Source organism: Anolis sagrei, chromosome 1 (genome assembly GCF_037176765.1).
Source record: "Anolis sagrei isolate rAnoSag1 chromosome 1, rAnoSag1.mat, whole genome shotgun sequence".
Lineage (NCBI taxonomy): Eukaryota > Metazoa > Chordata > Lepidosauria > Squamata > Dactyloidae > Anolis > Anolis sagrei.
Window position 1 is genome coordinate 233,768,710 of NC_090021.1, and position 25,075 is coordinate 233,793,784.

The 25,075-nt window shown below is 40.6% G+C and overlaps 1 protein-coding gene across 1 annotated transcript in view; it reads left to right on the forward strand.

The window, feature by feature from the left end:
* The first annotated feature begins 1,757 nt into the window (after window positions 1-1,757).
* Window positions 1,758-25,075, forward strand: part of P2RX3 (purinergic receptor P2X 3) — a 32,563-nt gene continuing 9,245 nt past the window's right edge. The window contains exons 1-6 of the mRNA XM_060754949.2: window positions 1,758-2,061; window positions 12,320-12,455; window positions 20,323-20,394; window positions 21,243-21,309; window positions 22,783-22,876; window positions 24,627-24,704. Of these exons, the coding sequence (XP_060610932.2) occupies window positions 1,928-2,061; window positions 12,320-12,455; window positions 20,323-20,394; window positions 21,243-21,309; window positions 22,783-22,876; window positions 24,627-24,704 (581 nt within the window). The 5' untranslated portion in view covers window positions 1,758-1,927. The remainder of the gene's footprint in view (window positions 2,062-12,319; window positions 12,456-20,322; window positions 20,395-21,242; window positions 21,310-22,782; window positions 22,877-24,626; window positions 24,705-25,075) is intronic.

Sequence of the window (25,075 nt, forward strand, 5' to 3'; positions counted from 1 at the left end):
TGTGGATACAATGAGCGCTGGATCCTCAAACATCTTCTTGTGCTAGGAAGACAAAGAGAAGGTCTCAGAAAAGTCTATTGGTGATGGGAGTGCAATCGAAGTTTCTTCCCAAATCTTTGTCCAGTGGATAGCCAAGATCCCCAAAGAAGAAGTTTCGGGTTGCAGGCAGGTGGCCTCCCACTGGCAGGCAGGAAGAGTCTTTGTCCAACAGATTATGTCTTGTCCCAGGTTCCCACACAGCATGTGGAAAGGGTATCTGGAGTGGCTGAGATTGCTCAAGAGGTTATTAGATTTCACAGGTTTATATTGGCTTTGTTTTCTATTTCATATAGTTTAATGAAGCAAAATAGTAGTAGTAGTAGCAGTAGTAGTAGTAGTAGTATAACAATAACAACAATAACAACAAAATTACCATCTGTCAGCTGCAAAAGGCCACCTTACTAGGATCTGCATGCATTATTTGCCGATACATCATACAGTTCTAGACACTTGGGAAGTGTACGACGTGTGATCCAATACAACAACCAGCAGAGTGATCTTGTTTGCTGTGAACTGATCTTGTTGTGTTTCAAATAATAATAATATAAAGAAATAAAAGAGTCCATGTGGTGTTTTGGTATAGGTTTCTAGGTGGAAAGAGGAGTGAAGGGAGAGGGGCCTCACCATGGCTGCATGTAGGGCATGAAAGATTATTTGCTTTATTTATTTTAATTCATTCTTCTGCACTCTTGCACACTTTCACATAAAGAAAAAAGAAATATAGAAAGATATTATGTATCATGGAGAGTCTGGAGATGGTGGTATGGGATGCATTGTATCAATCTGGGTGGCAACTTAGTTGAGAGAGAGTGGGGCCATGAGGCAATCTCCAGCAAGCTCTGGAGGTTCACTGATGGCGACCAGCTCAGGCTGAACAGCTGAGCCAGGATGTTTGCGTATAATGGGAGTAGTGGGCTGTGGAGTCAGGAGTGCTGCTGGTCCTGGGAGGGTGGAGGGAGGCTGAATGGAGGCTGGAGGGATGGGGCCACTGTAGTTCTTTTGACCCTCCGTACTTGGGGAACTATGTCTCCCTTTTTATTAGGGGTGGATAGAGTTGTGTTCAATAACACCAACTAACTAATTTGCCTGTATATTTCCTTGCTGAGGACTATAAACTTGTGCAGGATGTGATTGAGTCCTAACAGCTTGTTCCCTATAAACCAGAATGCCAACAATTTCCTACTTGGTCATTCCACAGATATATAAGCCCACTTTCCTAGTTCCAATAGACCTCCCTACCTCTGAGGATGCTTGCCATAGATGCAGGTGAAACGTCAGGAGAAAATGCCTCTAGAACATGGCCATATAGCCTGAAAAAAAACCTACAACAACCCAATTTCCTACTTGTCCTAGTATACAAACCCAACTACAAAATGATACCTGTCAGCTTACTTTTGCCATTGTTCATACCATTCTTGATTTGAAGCAATGAAGAAGAAAAACTCTTCAAGCTTTTTCTTTCCTTTCTGATTCCGACCCCCATTCTGAGGTTGCAAAGGCCTAACAGCACAGAAGCAACATCTGTAGGACCGGAACACCACTCAGAGAAAATGCAGCAATTGCAGATTCATTATTTAACACTAAGATTGCTTCCATTTACGTACTCACTATAATCCAATTTGTAATTGATGAGCTAGAAAGCCCCACCTTTCTCCGGCAGCACCACCGCAGTGTTGAGTGGGGGTAGGGAAGAGATCTTATTAAAGGGGTCCCTGCAGTTCATGCTTGGCCAGAACCGTAGAAGAGAAGAGCCAGGAGAGAGTCAACTTGGTGTCTTCAAAAGCCATCCCTTTCAGTGGACCTTATACCTTTGTGTCCTAGAAATATCATAATTCTTTGACATTCTCATCTGGCTTAAAGATTGTCCTGGATTTGATCCTCATTGCTCATGTTTTCCTCCGGCATGTCTTGTGTGGCAGACTTCTTCACCTATGAAACCACTAAATCTGTAGTGGTGAAGAGTTGGACCATTGGCGTGATCAACCGAGCTGTCCAGTTGCTCATCATTTCCTACTTCATTGGGTGAGGGAAGGCAAGTGAATGGGGAAAATTTGTCCCGATTTGGGAGAGGGGTGGTTTGTGGGGGATGAGGGGTGGTAGCAGGGGGATGAGCAGGAAAGGGCTTTGTCCCCTTAAATAATCTCCAAAAAGATTTTTTTTTAATTTCAGTACTGATGATATTTTACCTGTAAAAGTTGTTAGGTGGGCTAGACACAAAAACAATGGTTGGGGGAAATGATCAAAGATGCATCTACACTGTAGAATTAATGTAGTTCGACACCACTTTACCTCATCACACTAGACAATGAATCCACCTTAAATCCGGTTGCTACCTCCTGCAGAATTCTGTGGTGTGTAGTTTACAGAGGAGCCTTTAACAACCTCACTAAACTACAAACCCCAGAATTCAGGAGGAGGCAAAAACCGGATTTAAAGTGGATTCATTCTCTAGTGTGATGCCTGCCATGTCTCAGTGCTATGGAATCCTGGATTTGCAGTTTTGAGAGATAGATATCATCACTCTTTGAAAGAGAAGGATAAAGACCCATTGTAACTACAACACCCATGATTCCATAGCAGTTTAAAGTGGCATCAAACTGCATTAATTCTACAGTGTAGATGCACCCCAAGTAGTTCCTGGTGATCTTTTTAAAATCTGTATTGTTACTAAAGAACATACATACCAAAGTCAGCAGAGGCAACTGTTTCTTCATGGCAGTCTTGAAACAAAGAGAAATTTGCATTTGGAACATTCTTCAGATTTGAGGGGGAACTATAAAAAGTATGATATCATTGGTTGCCAGCTTGTATTGGGAAAAGGAACTTGCAGCTACATCAGACAGAAAGAGCCCCGGTGTCTGAAGTGACTCCAGGCAATCTCTCTTCCTGCTGCTGGGCTTTAGGAAACAGATAGATAAAAAACATCTGCTTTCTTTTGCAAGTCAGGCATGCTGGAGCTGGAAAGCTCTTTGAAGAAAATTGGGTTGAGGGTCACATCCAAGTTTTTCTCAATAAGATCCTGTTTGCTCATCTACTGACAGTAACCAAATGCAATGCAAAGCCCAAATAATATCACATGAATTACTTAGTTGTTTCACTGTTGTGCCTTATTTGTCTGAACGGGAACTTTAGGTAGCAGAGTATGCAAGGTCCCAAAAGAGACTTTATCTGTATGATTATGCAAGCAAGATTATTCACATATTTCATGATCTCTTTTTGTAAATGAAGATATAGATTTGGATGGGTTCATGTATAACATTTATAAACAGGCTACCACAGTAGAGGAGTAGCCAGCCACATGGAGATCTGAAAACCTATAGCATTCAGTTACAAAGTGCAACAAACTTTTAACACACTTCCCTTACTCCTATTTGTGAAGCTGTGTTAGATTAGCTCCACAGTGTGACCATATGCTTCAGGTAGTCATGTAGGACCACCATGCATGATGTGGCTTAATGGGATGGTGTTTTGTGAAATCTGATTGGGGGGGGGGGGGACTGTGCATGTGGAGGTGAAGACCTTGGTAATTAAGTACAATTTCTAGAAAATTAACTGTCTCAGTTTGAGACAGGAATGGGAGTGGATGCCTATAGCTCAATAACAAGTCATAAAGGATACACAGAAAATCCTGAATTCATATCTCCGAAAGAATCATTCATTTGAGAGAATCAAGCAATAGGTGGTGTGAAAGAGTCACGTTAGAAATCCTGGAGAGTTGTTGCCATTTGGAGAGCCCAGTACTGAACTTCATGGAATAATGTTTTGAAATAGTATAAGGCTCTTCTCAGTCTTTCATGGAACAACTGGGATTATGTGGAAAGGAAGTAAATGACAGCTGGTTTGAAGCAGAAAGTGTTATCTTTTTCTCAGTCCACTAAACCTGATGTAATCCGTCAATGACTGGGGGATTGCTCTGAATAAAATGGCTTCAGGATTGTAGCATAGAAGGGGAAATGCTATTTGGAGATTATGTGTGAGGAGAAGAAAATCACAGAGGATTACTGTTTGAGAGAGCAACTCCGTGAAAAGACACATTAGTGGACTGGGAGCAGTTTGAGTAGCTTTAAGCTAGTTCTGCTAGCAGAGGTCTAAGGAGAGGGAAGTCATACGCAGAGCGATAATAGCTTTGAGACAATGGCAGGTGTAGAAATCAGCGGTGAAGGAAATTGTGAAAGCCGAGAAATTGCTAGGAGAGGGAATTGAGGTAAAAACCACCAGCAGCAAGCTGTTTTGATCAAGTAGGCAAACAGTTTTCTCAGGCAACAGATTTGTGGTGTCACGAAAGGGCAAGAATCTTTTAGCTATGTATGTTGTTTACTAGAATCAATGCTGGGAGATCCTTGTGGTGTCTTCTGTTTATGTGCCAAATAACTTGGCTGGGCTGCATTGACCTAGAAGGGGGTCTCTATCACTGTTCCACCTTAACTAGCCAAATGACTTGGACTGGACCTACTGTAATATATTACTCTGCTATATAAGCAGTGTTTGGTTGGTTGGTTGGTTGGTTGGTTGATAATAGATGTGGAGTGACAGCACATGGGAGCTGCTGCAACACAGTTCAGAAGTGTGAGGGCCTAACTGCCAGCTTTGGCAGAGTTTTGCTTCCTGGGCACCATTTCAGAGAAATATGGATAGAAGTCTGATGGCAGTAAGTGGTGGACGCCCTGGCAAGGCCACCATGGCCCTTCTTGCAGCAATGCCTGAGTGCTCAAACTGAGTTCTCCCTCCCCCTTGATGTTGTTAACCAGAAGTCCATTAGAAGGAGTAGCCATCTTGGCTTTGCCAGGCACTCTCTCCTCAGCCTCTGGGGAGAGGAACCATTTCTTCTCAGATTGCCAGGGAGAATGAGCCTGTCTTCCTCCCATTTCACTCCCAGGGGGTCTAACAGGCTTAATGAACATTTTGTTCTGCTCAGGACAATTGCTCAACAGTACAAGAAATGCACTGGCCACAATCCAGCCAAAGTTATCTGTGGCTAAGGTTGCAATTCTAAATACGTTTCCCAGATGTAAATACACATTAAATGCCTTGTGGCTTTCTTCTGAGTAAATATGCATAGCATTGCTCTGTAGAATTCACAGAAAGTGAAGGGACTTAAAGTAATCATTATTTCTTTCTTCCTATGGCTTCAGCCATTTCCAGCTATGTTCAGGTACCTGGGAGCAACTCCATTTGAACTTAATAGTTAGAATGCATAGAACAGAGTGGTTAAATCACAACCAATTATGTCTAGATCAAGACCACAGAACTTGCCTGGAAACTAAAAAATACATTTTCAGGTAATTAAAAAACCCAGAAATGATGTCATTGATAAAATGTGGTGATTTTATTTAGGGCTAAATTCAAGGTCAAAGTAGAAGGCCCTATATAGCATGATTAGAGTAATAGCAAATGGGGCTGAAATCAGCATTAGACTATACACATGCAGGAGGACTACATGTAAATTGGTTTCAGATCTTGCTTCTTATAAGTACCTTTGTGATTTTTTTTTTAAAGCTTTGGGCACTCAGTATCTAACTTTGGTTGGCCAGAGGAGATGAGGTGGCATCACCAGAACGCTGGAGACTGAACTTGGGAATGTTCTGTTCAGGAGATGATCTTGAACTTACTGTGGAAACAGGAAGCTGTGGATGACTGCAAACTCTATTGAAATCAATGTTTGTGTTGGAAGTTACATAGAGTCTCATTGGAGAAAAATCCTAAAGAGATATAATATCTCGGGATTTGCTAGGTCTTTCTTCACATCTCTGTGCTAACTTCCAATGGAAGCATGCCATGAATGCCCTGGAGGACCCGGAAAATTCCTATAGAGGACATGTCTTGTTTGATATGGGGGGGGGGGGAGGTGAAGTCACAGGTACCAGTCCTTGGGTATGAGGGTTGTACTACAATTCCTAGGATTCTCCACTAGCGTTGGCTAGCTGCCTGACAAATTCTGGACATTATCATCCAAACAATACATTTTCAAGACCTGACAAAAGGCACTATGGAAAAGGGTTTCTGTCTGCTATGACACTGCACACATTCTGCTTTCACAACTTGAAGTGGGTTTGGGAGGAACTTGTATTGCGTTACTTGCTTTGTGTTCTATTTTGACATTGAAGTTTGGCTGACCTAGTTCTCCACACCACCCTTTGGGACATCTCACAGCACCTCTAGCTCTTCTTTGCTTGTCATGTTAGTATTCACTTATCTGCTTTCCTGAGCCGGAAATTTCAAGAGCAATCGTCTTTTACTGGAAGAGAAATGCATCAGCTGATTAATGTACCACCAGAGAGTAAAGTGCAGTTGGTAATTAACTGATTTAGTATCACTGCGGAATTCCATTACATTTCTCTTCATTCTTCAATAATAATGAAAGAGGCTATATGTGTGGTGTGTGTCTGCATCTGCTGGAGATATAGTAATAAGCCCTGAAACGGTGAACATACTAAGGGATTCCTTAGCGTAAACATTGAGGATGGCAGTATTTAAAAGTGTGATTTGATTTTAACAAGTATCAATGTCTCTAAAACATAAAATAATTCGATACATTAATTAGAATGGACCCACTTAATGCAGTGGGATTTATTTACATGCTCATTTACCACTTAGCAACTCATTCAAAGGATCTGTTTAGAAGAAGTCATTGGATTTAAGCCCATACAGGCTTGCCATAAAAGTGCATAGATTTATAATTGTCACATTTTGAAGTGGGGGTGGGGAGCAAAGTGTCAAGGGACATCTGTATATATTCGTGAAAAAGTTGACTTCATGTATAAGTTGAGGGCAAGTTATAGGACTGAAATTATAGATTAGGATACGGCTTGTGGATACATTGAGGCTCTTTCCATATAGACAGGAAGGCAACATAGACAGGAAAGCAACAGCACTGTTTCAGGAGACTAACCACCTTTGGTTGCTGCTGCCACCATTTTTTTCTGTGCAGACATTCAAAAACATAGCACTGTACTCAGAGATGGGGATGATTCCTTTTGTTTTAATAAAAGTCAAGCTTTGGTATTATATCTTATTTTTAAAATCCCTTTTTTCTATGTAGAGTTGTGAAAGGAAAGAATTTACTTCATCCCTACTTCTCTACTCTACTCCATCTCTACTTCTTTGGTGGTCCTTTGAGGGAAATTTCAAAGAGGCATCGCTGCCATTTTTCTGCCCAGGGATTCCAAAAGGCCACAAGGGCACTGTGGCAGAGAGAAGAAGGGGCTGGTGCTTCTTTTAGGTTCTCCTGGAAAGAACTAAGCTCTTGCCTTTTACAGCTCTAAGAAGGGGGGGGGGTTCCTTTTTTTGATAAGAGAACAGTATACTTACATTGATACTTGGATATAAATCAATCCAGATTCTTGGGGTCAATTTTGACTAGAATTTCTAGACTTATCTTTGAGTATATAAGTAGTTGTGGGGAAGTAGAGATGGCACTGACTGTGGTGGTGCAGCACAGGCTATATAGGTATGGGTGGTTGCAGTTTTTTGGGGGGCTGTGTGGCCATGTTCTAGAAGTAGTGTTTCTTGATGTTTCGTCTGCATCTGTGGCAGGCATCCTTGTTGTGACCTTACAACCTCTGAGGATGCCTGTCACAGATGCAGGGGAAACGCCAGGAGAGAATACTTCTAGAACATGACCACACAGCCCAAAAAACTTACAACAACCCAGTGATTCCGGCCATGAAAGCTTTCAACAATACATTTTATAGGTATGCCTCAGTTAATGAACAAGATGTGTTCCTGGGCACAGCTCCTTTTGAACAAAAAGTTTGGTAAGAACTGCAGAAGCAATATAGAAAGAACAAAAACTAAGTTCCTACGCTCAAAAAGAAGAGCAATTCAATATGTTTCTGCAAACTTTTTTATTCAGAATTTGTCTGTGCCAGTACCAGTAAAACTTACACAGGCAAAGAAAAATCATTTTCAACCTAAGAGACCATTCAATGGCTTTTTCTATAATGCACCTAGGAATGACATCTTGTCTCATCACCTTCCTATTATTTCTATGTTGGTGGTTTATGCTTTTTTAAAGCATGCTGTGGGTAGCATGCTGTGATGAAGGAGGCTTACCAGCTCTGCCCTTTTCTCTCAGTTTTGTGCTCACACATGCTCTGTCAGAAATTCTGGAGGCAGCTGGTCAACTCAAAAGTCTGTGTTTCTCCAGCCCTCTTTCGCTACCATCCCAATGCTACTTTAAAAGTTTTAGATAGATGGAGGACAAGGAAGAAAAGAGCTGCTGAGAGGGTATAGAAAGACTTCATTTTTTTTTAAAAAAAAGCTTCATTATCAGGGCCTTTGTTCATAGAAGTTTGCCTATATATATTGCATAATCTAGGACCCCCTGGTGACGCAGCAGGTTAAACCACTGAGCTGCTGAACTTGTTGACCGAAAGGGGAGTGGGGTGAGCTCCCACTGTTAGCCCCAGCTTCTGCCAACCTGGCAGTTCAAAAACATGCAAATGTAAGTAGATCAATAGGTACCACTTGTGCAGGAAGGTAACAGCGCTCCATGCAGTCATGCTGGCCACATGACCTTGGAGGTGTCTATGGACAAGGATGGCTCTTCGGCTTAGAAATGGAGATGAGCACCATCTAAAGTTTGCACAATAAAACCAAGACAAGCATCACCATAACTTGGCAACAAGTGCTAAAACACAATGTCCTGTTTGTTGATCAGATGGAAGGAAATAGATGACTACATACAAAGATTGAAAATATTCCTTTTTTGGACTTCACCTTCCAGAATTTGAGACTTCTGCCTGAGGAATTCTGAAAATTACAGTCTGAAAAGTAACCTTTAGGCAGGGGCAAGATCCACTACACTCTACACAGAGCAGATAAGAGAGGTTTTTTTCTGGGTAGAAATAGACCACAACTTTATTGGGTTACAGTGTAGATAGGTTCAGTGCCCATGTGGGCCTAGATCAGACATGGGCAAACTTCAGCCCTGCAGATGTTTTGGACTTCAACTCCAACAATTACTAACAGCTGGTAAACCAACTGGAATTACTGGAAGTTGAAGTCCAAAATGCCCAGAGGGCCGAAGTTTGCCCATGCCTGGTCTAGATCCAACCATCAACCAACCTGATGTTGATCAATGACCTGGAAGCTCCATCCTGATCATTCACTCTTTGGAATGGTGGGCGAGGATCCAGTTGTGCAGATACCCAATGTGGTCTTGCAGCCACCTGGGGAAGTGATACATCCTCTCCCAACTGGATGAAGCCACTAAACACCACCACTATCACCCCAGGGTCCTCAGGGCAGAAGACCCCCTTCCTACAACGTCAATAAGACTGGTTACCCAATACAGGATCTTTCACCCATGCCAACTGCCTCCACAAAGTTGTGACAAATAGCTTAACATATTCATAATACAAATACGAGGTGGAGGAGGTGATACAAAGCTCTGAGCTGAGAGCCTGGCACTCTGTTCAAGTGGACAAAACTAGCCAGCAGTGAATTCAAACTCTAGTTTGAATCTATTGGTTAGTGCTTCCCACTAGTCAATCCCACCAAGCCTAAGTGGCTCTAGAAAGGAGGCAGCTGCTCAGCACTTTGAAGGCATCTGTCATGTTGTGTTGCTCCTCTGCCATGTAACCACAGCTGCCCAGTAAGCCAAGCATCATGTTTCATCTTCAGCTGAAACCACTTTTTAATTTCAAAATGACTGTGCTTAATGTTACCGCATTAGCATTTTACCCAGTTTTAAGGGTGAGAGGTGGGGAAAATAATTTAATTTAATCCATTAGTGGCTCCCAGCCTTGAATGTATTGGTATCTGATACTGAGCAAGGGTTTTGTGATAACAAGGGCTTCTTCCTTTACAGCCCAGACAGCTGCAACTAGGCTCACTCACACAGTTTTCTTGAGCATGTACCTGAACACAGGAGTGATGTCTCATTGTAGAGGGTTTTTGTAATCTGGTCAGAAAAAACAAGATCCAGCCGTGAGCGTGACGTCCTCAGACTGGAATTTTCAGTGCAAATGTTTCATAGGAAAGGTAATTGGCAATTTAAGCCATATGACAAACTGTGGTTGAATCAGGACTGGATTCGTATACTTCACAAAAGGTACAGATATTCTAGAGGAGATGACAGACGCACCCTGCTGTATGCGAGAAATTGGACTAATGATAGGAAGAGACCTTTACAGTCTAGATAAATTGCTTTGTAAATTATATTCTTAACTGTAGGCTCTTGTTTGGGAACAAACGTAATTGAAACCAATGGGACTTAATTTCTAAGTAAATGAGCTTAGGTTGCAATGTTACATTTGGCATACGCTGATTGTCTGACTGCCCTTGAAGTTAATGTCACCATCCACCTGATAGAGTCTAATCCATTGCTGCAGTAAATCAAGATCATGTCTGAACACTAGAGAGCAGCACCTAACAAGAAGTGAGGAAGGAAACAGAAATTGATAAAAGATGCTTCTGGGAAGAACAGCCTCCCACGTTTCACAGATGAATAGAATCATAGAGTTGGAAGAAACCTCATGGGCCATCCAGTCCAACCCCTTACCAAGAAGCAGGAAAGTCATGTTCAAAGCAACCCTAACAGATGGCCATCCAGCCTCTGTTTAAAAGCCTCCAAAGAAGGAGCCTCCACCACACTCCGGGGCAGAGAGTTCCACTGCTGAACAGCTCTCACAGTCAGGAAGTTCTTCCTAATGTTCAGGTGGAATCTCCTTTCTTGTAGTTTGAAGCCATTGTTCTGCATCCTAGTCTCCAAGGCAGCAGAAAACAAGCTTGCTCCCTCTTCCCTATGACTTCCCCTCACATATTTATACATGATTATCATGTCTCCTCCTCAGTCTTCTCTTCTGCAGGCTAAACATGCCCAGCTCTTTTAGCCACTCCTCATAGGGCATGTTCTCCAGACCCTTGGTCATTTTAGTCACTCTCCTCTGAACACATTCCAGCTTGTCAATCTCTCTTCAACTGTGGTGCCCAGAATTTGACATAGTATTCCAGGTGTGGTCTGACCAAGGCAGAATAGAGAGGTAGCATGACTTCCCTGGATCTAGACACTATATTCCTATTTATGCAGACCAAAATCCCATTGGCTTTTTTAGCTGCAGCATCACATTGTTGGTTCATGTCTAACTTGTTGTCCACGAGGACAGCAAGTTCCTTTATATTGACTGTAATGCTTTTAATGCTTAATATGTATTAATTTTAATTTAATTTTAACTTTTAGTGGTATTGGAATTGTATGTGTTTTAAGGCATTGAATAATTGCCTATATGTCAGGCACCTTTTCCAATATCTTTTTCACACGTACTCCTGTCGAGCCATGAAAATCAGAACATGCGGTACAAGTAGCATCAGAATGTGTTCCGGATGGTAGAAGTTATCAGTGAAAAAGAACACACAAGTTAGGAGATGTTGCAGCAGTTTGATTTTGCCTGAGTAAATTTGGAAGGGCAAATATATTTTCCCCTGAATAGTTGAGGATAACTCACTGTTGTGCTTTGAACTCCGCTTATAACTTTTTTTTGTTCATGCTTCAGATATTATCTCATCTTAAACCAGGCACGAGGAGCTTTTAGTGTTCCACATGTTTTGGACTTTAACTCCCAGAAGCTCAAGACATTATGGCAAAGAGTAAAGTGTTGTGGGAATTACATGCAGAAAATGTCTTGTTATACAGTATTTCCAAGTTCCAAATTGTGTAGCATTTTAACTATTAGCACCATAACCTTTCTGAGCCTTCAATTTTCTGTCATCTCTGCATCAAAAGTGGCACCAGCTGGAACCTCACTCTTGAGTATAACTGTCAAGTTTATACTTCCTCCTTAAATAAAGTATGTTTCTCCAAGTCATTCAACAATACAATTAATGTCATCTGTGAATAAATAAAAGAGGAAAGTGATGAATAAGGTAAACAAATTGTGAAAAAATACAAGCAGATAGAATAGAATGGAAGAATGATGCAACCGTCCTATTTCATGTAGCCTCATTTCAGTCTAGTCTTGTCTTGTCTTTCTTTCCTTCTTTCCTTCCTTCCTCCCTCCCTCCCTCCCTTCCTTGCTGGGTGGGAAGGGAGAGGGGGAAGACTCGAAAGTGGGTAGCCAAAAGAGAAAAGGGGTGGGCCTCTTACTTTTGCCTCTGGCCCAAAATGAATCCCTTGAGTGATCTCATGTGTGATCTACACCAGATTTTTAAAAAGGCAATTGGTCTCCACATGAAGAATGTGCTTTTGCTCATGTCAGTGAATATACCTTGCATTTTGTATATGGCAGTTTCTCATACCTAATTGTCCCAGCAGAGATGCTAATACCTTTCTTTTCCACAGTTGGGTGTTCCTGCATGAGAAGGCCTATCAAATAAGGGACACCTCCATTGAGTCCTCTGTAGTGACAAAAGTGAAGGGTTTTGGCAAATACAGCAACCGTGTGATGGACACTGCAGATTATGTTACACCTCCGCAGGTAAGTTCTGACAAAGATCTATGAGAAGGGCATTGAAGGTTGGACATCTTATGAGGCAGGAGGTGGCTCAGCAACTTGGCTTGTTAAATAGAATATAGAATAGCATAACCCCAAACCACAATTCCTCTGTACATAAATAACTGAGTTTGAACCTGCCTAGATGGTTGCATCATATTTGTAACTAGCGACAAATGGTTTTAAACACATGTACGTGCAACTGAAATGTTCTGTGCTAATATTACCTGAATACAGAATTTTGTTCAAAGCAGGGGCTCTGGAAATCTGTTCAGATAAGTAGTGCCTGACTGATTTCAAGTTCAGATGTGCTTCATTTATACAATACAATGAAGTCAGGTGATTAGGGACAAAAGTACAGCTACACAGGTAAGATGAGTCTTTCTGGTAGATGTGAGGCAGCTAGCTATTGGTAGCAGCAGAACTGCATATAAAAGTTATCGGAGCTTTGAGTCAGAATATTCTGTGGATTTACGTTCTGGTTTTGTTGTACCTTCAGCATCACATTTGGGACAGGTCAGTGAGCACAAGCAATTTTCTGTTCTAAATATATACTGTACTTCACAGGACCGCAAATGACCCTCTTTCTCCACCACCCCCCAACCTCTACTGCAATCACAACAGAATTGTTTGGTTTTTTTCCCGTTTCCCAGCTGAGCAGGATATTTCCCAAACAAGCTCAGGCCCATTAGGAATCCAAAGCATACGGAGTGAGAAGTTTAGATGGATTTTAAATATACTGTAGGTAAAAGCTGACGTTTCCATCAAAAGCTGAACTGAACACATCTTCTGTCTCAGAAGTGTGCAAATAATTGCTGGAAAAATAGCAAACAGCTGGATTGGTGGGCTAGCATCCCACCTGTCATATAATGCAGTCTGAAACTGCAGTACATGTTCAGTGTGAATAGGGCCTTGGTCAAAACTATGGGTTCCAAAGCTATCTGCCAGTTTTGAGAGATAGCTGGCTGAACCTGCTAAAGAGCATGTGCATGCTCAATGGCATCTACTAAGAGATGATCTGACATTCCCCTACTCTTTCCCAGTGGCTTCTACTTTTCAGTCCCTTTACATATTAGACTGGTCACCAAATTTCAATATACAACCTTGTTAAAAGTCTTCACACTTGCTCCTGTTTGGATATATGCAGCTTCCATGATGTGTAGGCATGTTCTCCCTAATGCAAATAGCCAACTACTGAATTTTTACAGGTCAGCGGAGGAGGGGATTGTTTCAATAGGATTTAGAATAATTGCCACAAATTCAAAAACAACTTCTTGCTCAGGATGGAAGTAACTTGAGGCTGTTGTTGTTTTTTGATCTATGATAAAGTAGAACTGGGGAACTTTTCTATCTACTGGAATATGTCCATATGTATTAGAAAGAGCCACATGAGAAAGAGAGAGAGAAAGGGGGAAGAGAAAACTTGAGAGAGATGCTGTTTCTATAAGCTAGTTGGACCTGTGGTACAGTCTTGTCATTACTTTGAATATTTGTATGCATTTTATAAAATAAATATAGCAAAAATCATCAGATAAGTGTAAGTAGGACAAAAATGTAATTCACAAAGGTTACAAGATGTAGACAAAGGCACCTTAAGATATCGAATGTGTGGGACTGGTAATATTTTTCATCGTTGTATGATGGACCAGTATCATATTTGTGCTCATTGGCTACAACTGTTTCTTTCTTGGAAATTTGACATAGGCTGGCAGCTGGTGGATCATATACCAGCATTGCTCCATAGAGCACCACTTTTGAATAGCATCAATCTGGAGAACACTGGAGGAAGTAATGGGGCAGTATCAGACCATAGATTAGTATGAAAATAATTGTAAAAACCATTAGGTAAAGGTAGAGGTTTTTCCTTACCTTAAGTCCAGTCGTGTCTGACTCTGGAGGTTGGTGCTCATCTCCATTTCTAAGCCGAAGAGTCGGCGTTGTCCGTAGATGCCTCCAAGGTCATGTGGTTGGCAATAAAATAAATGGGAAAAATCTGCTGCTTTTTGCTGTTGTCTCTGTTTACCTCCTATGTCACAGGTGTCAAGTGCAAGGCCTGCAGGCTGCCCCCCCCCCCCGCCCCCCCATACACATATAATATATGTGACCTGTGAAGCTTTCAATGCCGAAACAACAAAGTTACATTTATACAGTTTTAGAATTACAAATGGCCCCTTGAAGGCAACCATCAGGCTGATGTGGATCTCAGTGAAAATAAGTCTAACACCCTTGTGTATTTGTGAATAAAACTAATACGACAAAAGCACCATCACCTTCAGTTTCTCTTTTAGCTGGAAGTAACTAAAATTCTGGAACACCTTGTTCCTCAGTATGTATGTTTTTACATATAGATAGATCTTCATTCTTTCTTTCTTTGATACATGTGCTATAAAAGTACACCTTCACTTATAGTTTGGTCAGTTTGGCTTCCTTCAAAGCTAATATATTTTTAAAGTAAAAACTGAAGGAAGAAACCTCCAGTTAGATCCAGTGTCAAGGCTTGACATCACTAGGCAGCTTCTTAAGGGTCCATAGTGTAATCCCTGTTGTCTTTTTGCTGCCAGGCAGATCTTGTTTTGTTGTAGGTTTTTCAGGCTGTATGGCCATGTTCTCGAAGCATTCTCTCCTGATGTTTTGCTTGCATCTATGGCAGTCATCCCCAGAGGTTGTGAGGATGCCTGCCATAGATGCAGGTGAAACGTCAGAAGAGAATGCTTCTAGAACATGACCATAGAGCCCAAAAAAGCTACAACAACCCAGTGATTCTGGCCATGAAAGCCTTCAACAGTACAGATCCTGTTTTTTTTTTCTCCTTTGCCCAATGCCGGGGTGCAATTAGCTGCAGTCCATGTTTAAGTACCCTCCTAATGCCTCGAGAGTTCTAGCTTAGCATTCCTTCAGAGAGATGCTACACCATGGTAACTGCAAGGAGATTTAAATGGAAGATGCCATCTGCAGCTCATGCTTGCCAACGAGAGCATTATGTTTGTTATTGCTAACGCTGGGGCAACACCATCAAAGAAGAAATTACACCCATACTCACACAAGCATGCCATCTCACACTTCTACCAATAGAAAAAATCAGAGATAGGAACCAATGATTGAAAATCAACTAAATTATCAACTGAGTTGGAAATTTTCTAATGGAAATGGGGTTTCAGCTGTTATTAGTTCATTAATTCATCAAGAAACAGTGTTAGATTTGCCATTTTCCACCTGGCATTTGAATTTTTGAAAAGGTTTTTTTTTACTTTTAGTTTGTCCCTCAAGACTGGAAGATGATAGTGTTTAGGTCACAAGATCCAAGCCAATTATTTTGCTCTTATTAAGTTGTTCTTTCAGCTGCCCTTATTTTAGTTCATTATTAGAGTAGGATCATGTAATTAATTCCAGAGTTAATTGATTTTACACAAGAAGTAGTAAGGGCAGCTTGGAAGATGAACATACATCACAGCATTTCCATCCTTTTTTTCCTATGCATTTTCATGTGAACCAACCAACACTTGCCCAATTCTACTTATTTACCATTTTTACTGAGCTCCATGATTTCTTTGGATATTAATCCTTAATAGTGTTACACGGAATTGTGCTTGCATGATTGCTCTTATTTTTTAAAATAATGTTTTAAATAATGTTTTAAAAAACATGCTGGTGAACAGAGAATAAATATACAGTGTGTTTCTTAGGAATCTTGCTATACTCCCAGCTTATGAAGTTAATCTTCCTTATCTACAGTTTTGATCTATAAAATTAACTAACCACAGCTCAACAACATTTTCTAAAAAATCCAAGATGTGGTTTTGCCATGTGCCAAACACTATGCTGATGTGTAGGCGCACCCTGCTGTGGCCTCCCACTATTTCACAGATCCTCAAACTCTCTCTAGGATTTTTTAAAGTTGTTTATCATTTTAAATATTGTATATGATGGAACATATTATGATTAATTATTATTATTAATTTTATTTATATCCTGCTTTTCTCACCATGGGACTCAAGATAGCTAACAATCCCACCTTGTAGTCATAGTTAAAAAGTGCAATATAGAAAATAAAAAACAAAGAATACTGTGTGGATTAAGGTAAAAAAAACCTGGTGAAAATATAATAAATACACTTAAAATATAATTTAAAACTCACAGCCCCCCCCCCCCCCCGAATTCCACCCACACTTCCCCAGCACCCTGCCCCTTATTCTTCCTCTAATTTCTGCTGGCAGAAGAAGGTCTTTAGCTGCTTTTGAAAGCCCAGCAGGGATGGGGCCCTCCTGGTCTCACTTGGGAAGGAGTTATACCATCTGGGAGCAGGCATAGAAAAGGTCCTCTCCCATGTTCTCACCAAGCACGATTAAGCAGGTGGTGGGACAGAGAGAAGGCTCTCGCCAGCAGACCGTATATTTCTAACAGGTTCATAGTATCCATGGATTTTGGAACCAAATTCCAATGGATACTGAGGGCCCAGTGTAGTCTCATATTTATCTGCTTGAGATCCCCGGGGAGTCCCAAGAGATGTGCAGGGCCCACGATGCTCCCAATATCTCAGCAAAGTAGAATGAAAAATCACACCAAAAGTGGTTACTATAATAATCATTATTATTATTTGCTTATTTATTTATTTATAAGCCACCCTATCTCCGGGGGGTGGGGTGGGGGGTGGGACTCAGGACGGCTTCCAGGTAAAAAGGCCTTGGTGATAAATAAACACATACATTAAAAACAGTACAAGGTATCATTATAAACCCATAAATTACTAAACAAGAAAATAAAATTAATAATTAAATAAGCATAATTATCTAAACAGACACATAAGCTCCATAAAAACCAACACTACCAAAATGCATAATATAAGTAAAATGATTCAAGATGATTTATAGCAACCTTCAGGGTCAAAGTAAAATTGCCACCGTCCCAGAAGGTTGTCCTTACAGTGTCCTAATCCATAGCAGGATAGAAGGTCATTAATAGATTGCTTCCAACAGGAAAAGAATTATATTTTCTAAACAACAGTGGTAGAATCCATGGGAGTGACGACAGTGTGATGAGCTACAGAACTAAAGCAGTGCAATCACAGAATAACAGTATTGTGTGATAACCTCTATAGAGACCCTTCCTCTGTCCTAGGACACTTTGGCTTTTTATAAATTCCATGCAGAAATAAATAAGCTAAATAAAATGTTGGTGAAAGGAGTTGAGAGAGAGAAAGGGAATGCAAAAGGTACAGATTCCATGAAATGGCTGGAAAATAGGTTTTTTAAAATACATGCAGCTTTTGCTTCCCTCCCTGGTTCAAAATGAGGACAAGCTGGAGATGGGTAGGGGTAAAATGATAGTTTCATAGTCATAAGGCATTTACTGCAGGCATTTAATTTAAATGTAAATGCCAGTTTAATATAAACTAAATACTTCAGTTGTTTGCCATCCTAATGTAGATGCAATGGAATGAGATTTGGTAGCTTACCAACAATTAAGTAAACGCAGTAATTCCTATCTATTAATTTCCCCGTCTCTGGAAATGATACTGTACAAGCAATCTGGTTGACATTAAGGAGCTGGTATTTGGAAATGAGAGAACATGAATACAGTGCATGTAGGCTGGATTTATGAAATCAACAGAAAGAAAGCAGCATAGTCAGTTCCTGTGCCTTTAACAACTCAGTCAACAGAAATCAGCAAGCAAGCCTGTTCCCATTATGGACATAAGCATTAACGCTACCTTATATCTGCATGCCATGCTCTTGATAAAGGCATTTTATCATTACCCCTCGTTCCCATGTTCATGTTATGTTCACGGTTCAAACCAAAATGGCATCAGCAAATACACAAGAGGGGAGAAACAGCAGGCTTGGTAAACACCATATTCTTCATAACTACACAAAACATTTTAGGGAGGAAAGTATCTTTGAAGTGAAGAGGAACCCCACAAAAGAACTGTCTGAATAATCAGATCCACAAAAGTTTAACTCACAAATATGGAAGGCCAACTATATTCTGAGCTGCAACACTGAGTTACAGACTTGTCTTTTTGAACATTAGAAAACAAACTCCTACAAAAGTGACAGTTTAATACATAAATAGTCTTGGATGTTATGAGTAACTTTCTTCAATGTACAAAGAAGGATTATGTGGTGAAGCAACAAAGGGGAACTGACACACCCAGGAACGGGGGAGGAGTCAACATATTTTCAAGCTGAAAACAGAAATCAGTTATCATTTCATTTTTGTTTTTCCCATCCTTGAGTTAAATGCCTGGAATATGAACATGTAGTATTGTGTAAGCTTGTCCATCTTTCCAGATTTTCCATTTCTAAATGTAGGATCTGTGCTTATTACAAGATTACTCCTTATTCTAGCCTTTAATAGAAATTATATACATTATGACCCCAAAATCTTTATAACAACAACAACAACTTTATTTTTATACCCTGCCAACCATCTCCCCAAGGGGACTTGGGACGGCTTACAAGGGACTAGCCCAAAATTTACAATAAAACACAACAAATTAAAACATTGAATATGAAAATATAAAAACAGTCACAATTGTAAACCAACATCAGGCAATATGGCTGAGATAAAGAACATGCTGAGATACAGGCTCACTGAGTACAATACATTCTGAAGGGCCAATGCTTCCAGTTTCACTTATCAACATCCAAAAAAAGTTCTCTAAACATTTTTTAGGTCTTCCAGTAAAATTCTATAGTATGCTTCTGCCAGAGAATGACCATAGAGTCCTGCTGGCACACCTAAAAACTGTTAGAGAGGTATTCCCTCTAGGCATTTTCTGGGTCCTCCAGTGTGAGTCTATGGGATGTTTCCCCTGGAGGGGTCATTTCCAATAGAGTTCATGATTATCCACACTTCTGCATTTCCACAATAAGTCCAGGAGTATATCCCATGTGGATAAGGAGGTCACACTGTGCTTTGTTTTTATCTAGCCTTCCTATAAGCAGTTCAGGATAGGATAGATGCTGGTCTTTCACTTCTTCATTATATTTATGAGATATATGAAGTTGGAAGAACATGACAATCTGAATATCACTGACCAAATTCCCCAAGGTTTTAGGCAGAGAGATCTACAATTATCACAGACAAAGAAGCTAATTTAGATTCTCCATGGTACTATGAGAACCCCATCTTAAGCCAGATGGCAGGTACATAACAAAGTTTGCCTCTTTCAGTGGCATGCAACCACTGAATCTGCTTACTTGTTTAAGGAAAGAAGTTACTCCTTATTAAGAAAAATGTGCTGAGACAGTTAGAGGTAAGTTAGGTCTAGCTTTAAGTAACTAGTGATTAGGTTAAAGTGAAAAGGGGCCATGTCTGTTCTCTCTGATCTTGGAACAAAGACAAGATATATTCTTGGAGGAGCATAAAAAGGTGACATCGGCAACCTAAGGGGTGCATCTGCACTGTAAAATGAATGCAGTTTTACAGTGTGGCTCAATGCTATGGAATCTTGGAAATTGTAATTTGGGGTGGTACCAGCAAATTTTAGCACCAAGGATTAAAGGCATGAAATTACAATTCCTACAATCCCATTGCATTGAGCCATGGCAATTATAGTAGTGTCAAACTGAATTAATTCTACATCATAGATGCACTCTTAGTTAGAAAGAAGATCAGGACGTGAAAAGCCAGTGGAGCATCCAAGAAGTCTGCCTATGCCTACCCGTGTATGCAAAGGTATCTTAAATGTGAGTTGCACCTTTCTCACCTGCAACAGTACTTCCAACGCCTCACTCTGTCATTTATTTTATGGGTTTCTTTGTCCCTGTGCCCTTGAATTCAACAACATGACATCTTTTTTCCTTCTCCGTCATTCCACACCCTGCCCCCAATCTTGCCCTCTTCCCTTTAGGGAACATCAGTCTTTGTTATCATCACCAAACTCATTGTGACAGAAAACCAGGTACAAGGCTTCTGCCCAGAGGTGAGTAGGGGAAGCAAGGAGGAGGCAAGGGAGCTGAACTGCAGATGTGTTTTCTCCTGGCTCATCCAGATTCTCATGGCTGAGTTGTTTTTTTTGCACTGAAAGCAGCATGCAGGATGGGAGAGGAACACATCCTAGTTATTTTTATAAGGTTATAAAGGAAGCAGTTGGCCAAGATTGGAATCAGAACCTGGTAAAGTGCCCTTTTTTACTGCAACTCCCTGAATTTCCTAGCCATCATAGCTCTTCTGCCTGGAATATTGTTGGACGTGTCCAGAATACCCTAAGCTTCCCAGGCTACAAGTTTAGAAAGCTGCTGTATATTGAATCAGATGATTGTCCCATCTGGCTTGTGATGAATGAAAATGCAATAGCTTTCCAGGTTTTTAACATAGCGTTCTTCCTGGCTCTTACCTGGAATACCTGAAACTGAATATGAAGCCTTTTTGCATGCAAAGCATGTTGACTGTCATGGTGAAATTATTGGTGGGAGGTAGTATTGACAGATCTCATGGCCTGGCCCTAAGCCCTAAGGTTTTTGTGAGTCATCTCCAGGCAGAAGACAAGGTGCAAACTCTCCACTTTTAGGGCATTTAGTTCCAGGGCAGGAGGAAAGGGTTGGAGGAGAGCCTGGTAGAAGATAACGGGGTTCCAGTCTGTGGATTTCATTAATGGACTTCCAGCTTTTCCCCACTAATGTGTTGGATTCATTGCAAATGAGACACTAAGGTGGGCTCTCAGGAATCCAAGCATCTCAGAAAAGCAGCAAGAGAACACAATAAATGGAAACAAAAATATAAATACAAGAGGTTTGTAGTCTTGGCACACCTTTGCTCTTTGTATTTCAGAATCAATATGAATACAAATGTAAATCAAACAACGATTGCAAGAGGCCTGTCCCCACCACAGGAGGAGGTAAGCCAATTATGCTACCTGAGAAAAAAGAAGCGAAGTACTACTTAAGATCCAGTATTTGCTGAAGCAGCATTTCAAAAAGGAATGGTTTTCCTTAAAAACTAGATGTATGGGATGCCCCTAGTTTTTAAAGCTAGATGGCGTTTTGGGAAGCACAGCTCACCTTGACAGCATTCCAAGGACTCCACTTTGTTTTGAAAATAAATTGCTGTATATTTATTTTATTGTTTCCAGCGAAGCTTATTTTGCAGTAATGGAGACAGATACCTCTCCAAAAGACCTATGGTCTCAGACATGACTTTAGGAGCCCCCAGTGGTTCAGTGGGTTAAACCCTTGTGCTAGCAGGATTCAAATCTGGAGAGAGTGTAGATGAGCTCCCTCTGTCAGCTCCAGCTCCCCATGCTGGAACATAAGAGAAGCCTCCCACAAGGATGGTAAAACATCAAACATCTGAGCATCCCCTGGGCAATGTCTTTGCAGACGGCCAATTCTCTCACACCAGAAGTGACTTGCCATTTCTCAAGTCGCTCCTGACACACATACACACAAAAAAAAGCCATGACTTTGAGTTCATTTTTTTCTGCTGTATGATTCTAGAAGTTGTAATCTACAATGACATATGAAATAGTTTGAGATAAGAAAAGTAGCATGGTAAGTGTGTGTGTGATTAATGTAGAAGTTTTGTGTTTAATAATAATAATAATAATAATAATAATAATTTATTTCTATTCTGCTCTATCTCCCCAAAGAGACTCAGGGCAGATTCCAAACATAAAAGGCAAACATTCAATGCCCGAATACAGCAACAATACAGACATGCTAACAAAATTTATACAGCCCTGGATTTCAAATCCTAACTTTGCCTATACATTTTGGCTGTTGTCCTATTGGATGTTTAACTTTCAGCCTCAGTACATCATCTATAAAATCAGGAAAATCTCAACTGTTCTCATGGGATTTTAATGTGAAAGAAAGTCCATCAAGAGTTTGGAGTGGTCTGTACATTATAAAGTCACTACACATTAACAGTTTCAGTCGTGAACTTTTTTGGATATACACATTCAAACAGAGCTAACCCAAAAGAAAGATGTCCTTCATCACAAACTTGACAATGAGCTCCTATGTCTTGGTCTAAATGTAAGATGGCAACATATTTGCAAGAAAGTTCTCTAGTGATCACGTAAGGAGATACAAAGTGAGATGCAACTGATTTTGCTGTTTGAGATGCCTATGTATTCCTCAGTAGGTTTTGAAATAAGAGGTGACTTTATGTTGTATTTTGACTTTTTGGACTGAATGCTGCTATTACTGCCAACTAGAGTGGAGCCATTGAATCAATGAAACTTACATAAAGGTTGACTTTAATGACTTACCAAGTCACCATTGATTTATCAGGTCTATTCTAGTTGGGACTATCAAGGATGTTTAAGCCATGCTGTTACCCTTCAATGACAGAATATTTCCATCTGCAGGGATCCTGACAGGTCGGTGTGTTAATTACAATGCCACTTTCCGGACCTGTGAAATCCAGGGCTGGTGCCCAGCAGAGGTGGACAATGTTGCTGTGTAAGTGGTTATCTGGAATAGCCCATGATTTTCTCACCATTCCCCAACTGATTCAATGGGTCTACTCTACTTAGGACGAAACCACAGGAGTCTGTCTTCCCTGTGGCAGCCATATTTAAACAGGGGGCTAAAAAGGTCCTGTGTTGGAGAAAAAGGGGTTCATAGGTGTGTTTTTAAACAGCTTGCATGTTTTATATTTATTTCATTTTACTTATTTAATTTATGATTCCATTCTCCTGAAATGGAAGAATAAGGGCACAGCATCCTGACAAAGTGAAATCTTGAAGGAATCAAAATGATATGAACCAACCTGGACATTGCATATTATTTGAGAACACAGAAATGCTGGACCACTCTAACAATCACCATGTCAGGCTACACAGAGAAGCCATTGAAATCCACAAGCATGTGGACAATTTCAACAGAAAGGAAGAAACCATGAAAATGAACAAAATCTGGCTACCAATATTTTAAAACTCTAAAATTATAACAGTAAATAAAGAACAAAATTCAAACACAGGGGAACTCCAGACATGAAACAATCAGGAATAGCTAATCACTTCTCGAGAAAGAATTCCCCCAGGCAGTAACAGGGCACATCTAAAAACTGTCAGGCCATGAAGGTGGCTAATTGAAACATTCACACTTAGCTCCAACAGACAAGAGTTCTTTCTCCCATCCTGGACTTTCCACAAATATATAAACCTAATTTTCCTAGTTTCCAACAGACCTCACAACCTCTGAGGATGCCTGCCATAGATGCAGGCAAAATGTCAGGAGAGAATTCTTCTAGAACATGGTCATACAGCCTGAGAAACCTACAACAACCCAGTGATTCTGGCCATGAAAGCCTTCGACAATCAAAATGAGAGCTTTGCAACGTTTCTTTTTCAGACCACAAGTCCTAGAATACTCTTGTCAGCATGGTCCATTCAGGAGCACAATTCAGCTTGAAAACATTTCAGTGGTGCAGTGAGGGTGAGAAGAAACATATTGGTACAACCCCCACTCTATGGATGCAGGCTCTCCCATGGTTTAGAGTTTACTTTTATGCTCCCCTTGTCCCAGATTTAAATTCATATTAAGTTGCTTGTCATTTATTTGTGCTTGTGATGAACATACATGCTCATGGAATCTCATCTGCTTCAACTTCAACAGGCCCACAATGTGGACTAGGATGGAATATTTGATTCAGTCATAATATCTCTGTGTTATGTATTTTCCATTTTTCTACAGAAAACTATGACTATTTCAGACATTGGCAACCCAAAGATTCTGTTTTGAGCATTTTCTTTTTTAAACTGTACTTTTAAAAAAGTATACGTTGCAGTTTCCATTTCAAGTGCCCCCAACCAGAATGGACATTGTGCATTTTACATGATACATTTACATTATGGATTAAACAGATTCCATGGTTCTTTGGAATGGAGTTGTCACAATCAAGTGGGATCAATCTGATGCAAAACCATAGTGCTCTTTCTTTGGCGGCTTTAAACAGAGGCTAGATGGCCATCTGTCGAGGGTGCTTTGAATGTGATTTTCCTGCTTCTTGGCAGGGGGTTGGACTGGATGGTCCACAAGATCTCCTCCAAGTCTAGGATTCTATGATTTTAAAATGTATTTCCTTAAGATAGATAGAGAACAGTTATTTGGCGGAATCTCTACCTCTCTCCTTGTCTTTCCCTGTCTCCTATAGTTTGCATTCACTTCTGTTCCATAAGGCTGACTTTACTCCTGTTTCTTCTTACAGGCCAGTCATGCTAGAGGCAGAAAACTTCACCCTCTTTATTAAGAACAGTATACGCTTTCCACTGTTCAACTTTGAAAAGTGAGTAAAGGGGCTCCATCCCACACATCGGAACCCCAAACTTTCAACCAGAGTTTTGATTCCCAATAAATATTAGGTAGAATTGGGTTGGAGTTTACCTTCTGGCTTGTTCCTTAGAATAGCAGGAGGCCACATAAAAGCACTGGCGCAGTGTCAATACTAGAACATGGCCATACAGCCCAAAAACCCTACAACAACCCAGTGTCAATACTGCCACAACCCTAAGTTTAAAAACCAATATATCCCATAATAAGACATATGGTTGACTCAATTGTTAGTGCCTGTTTAGTATCTGGAGGACCTCACTCCAACTCAAAAGCCTATTGAGAACCTAGGTTCAGCTTTTTGTACTCAAATGCCAAGCAAACATC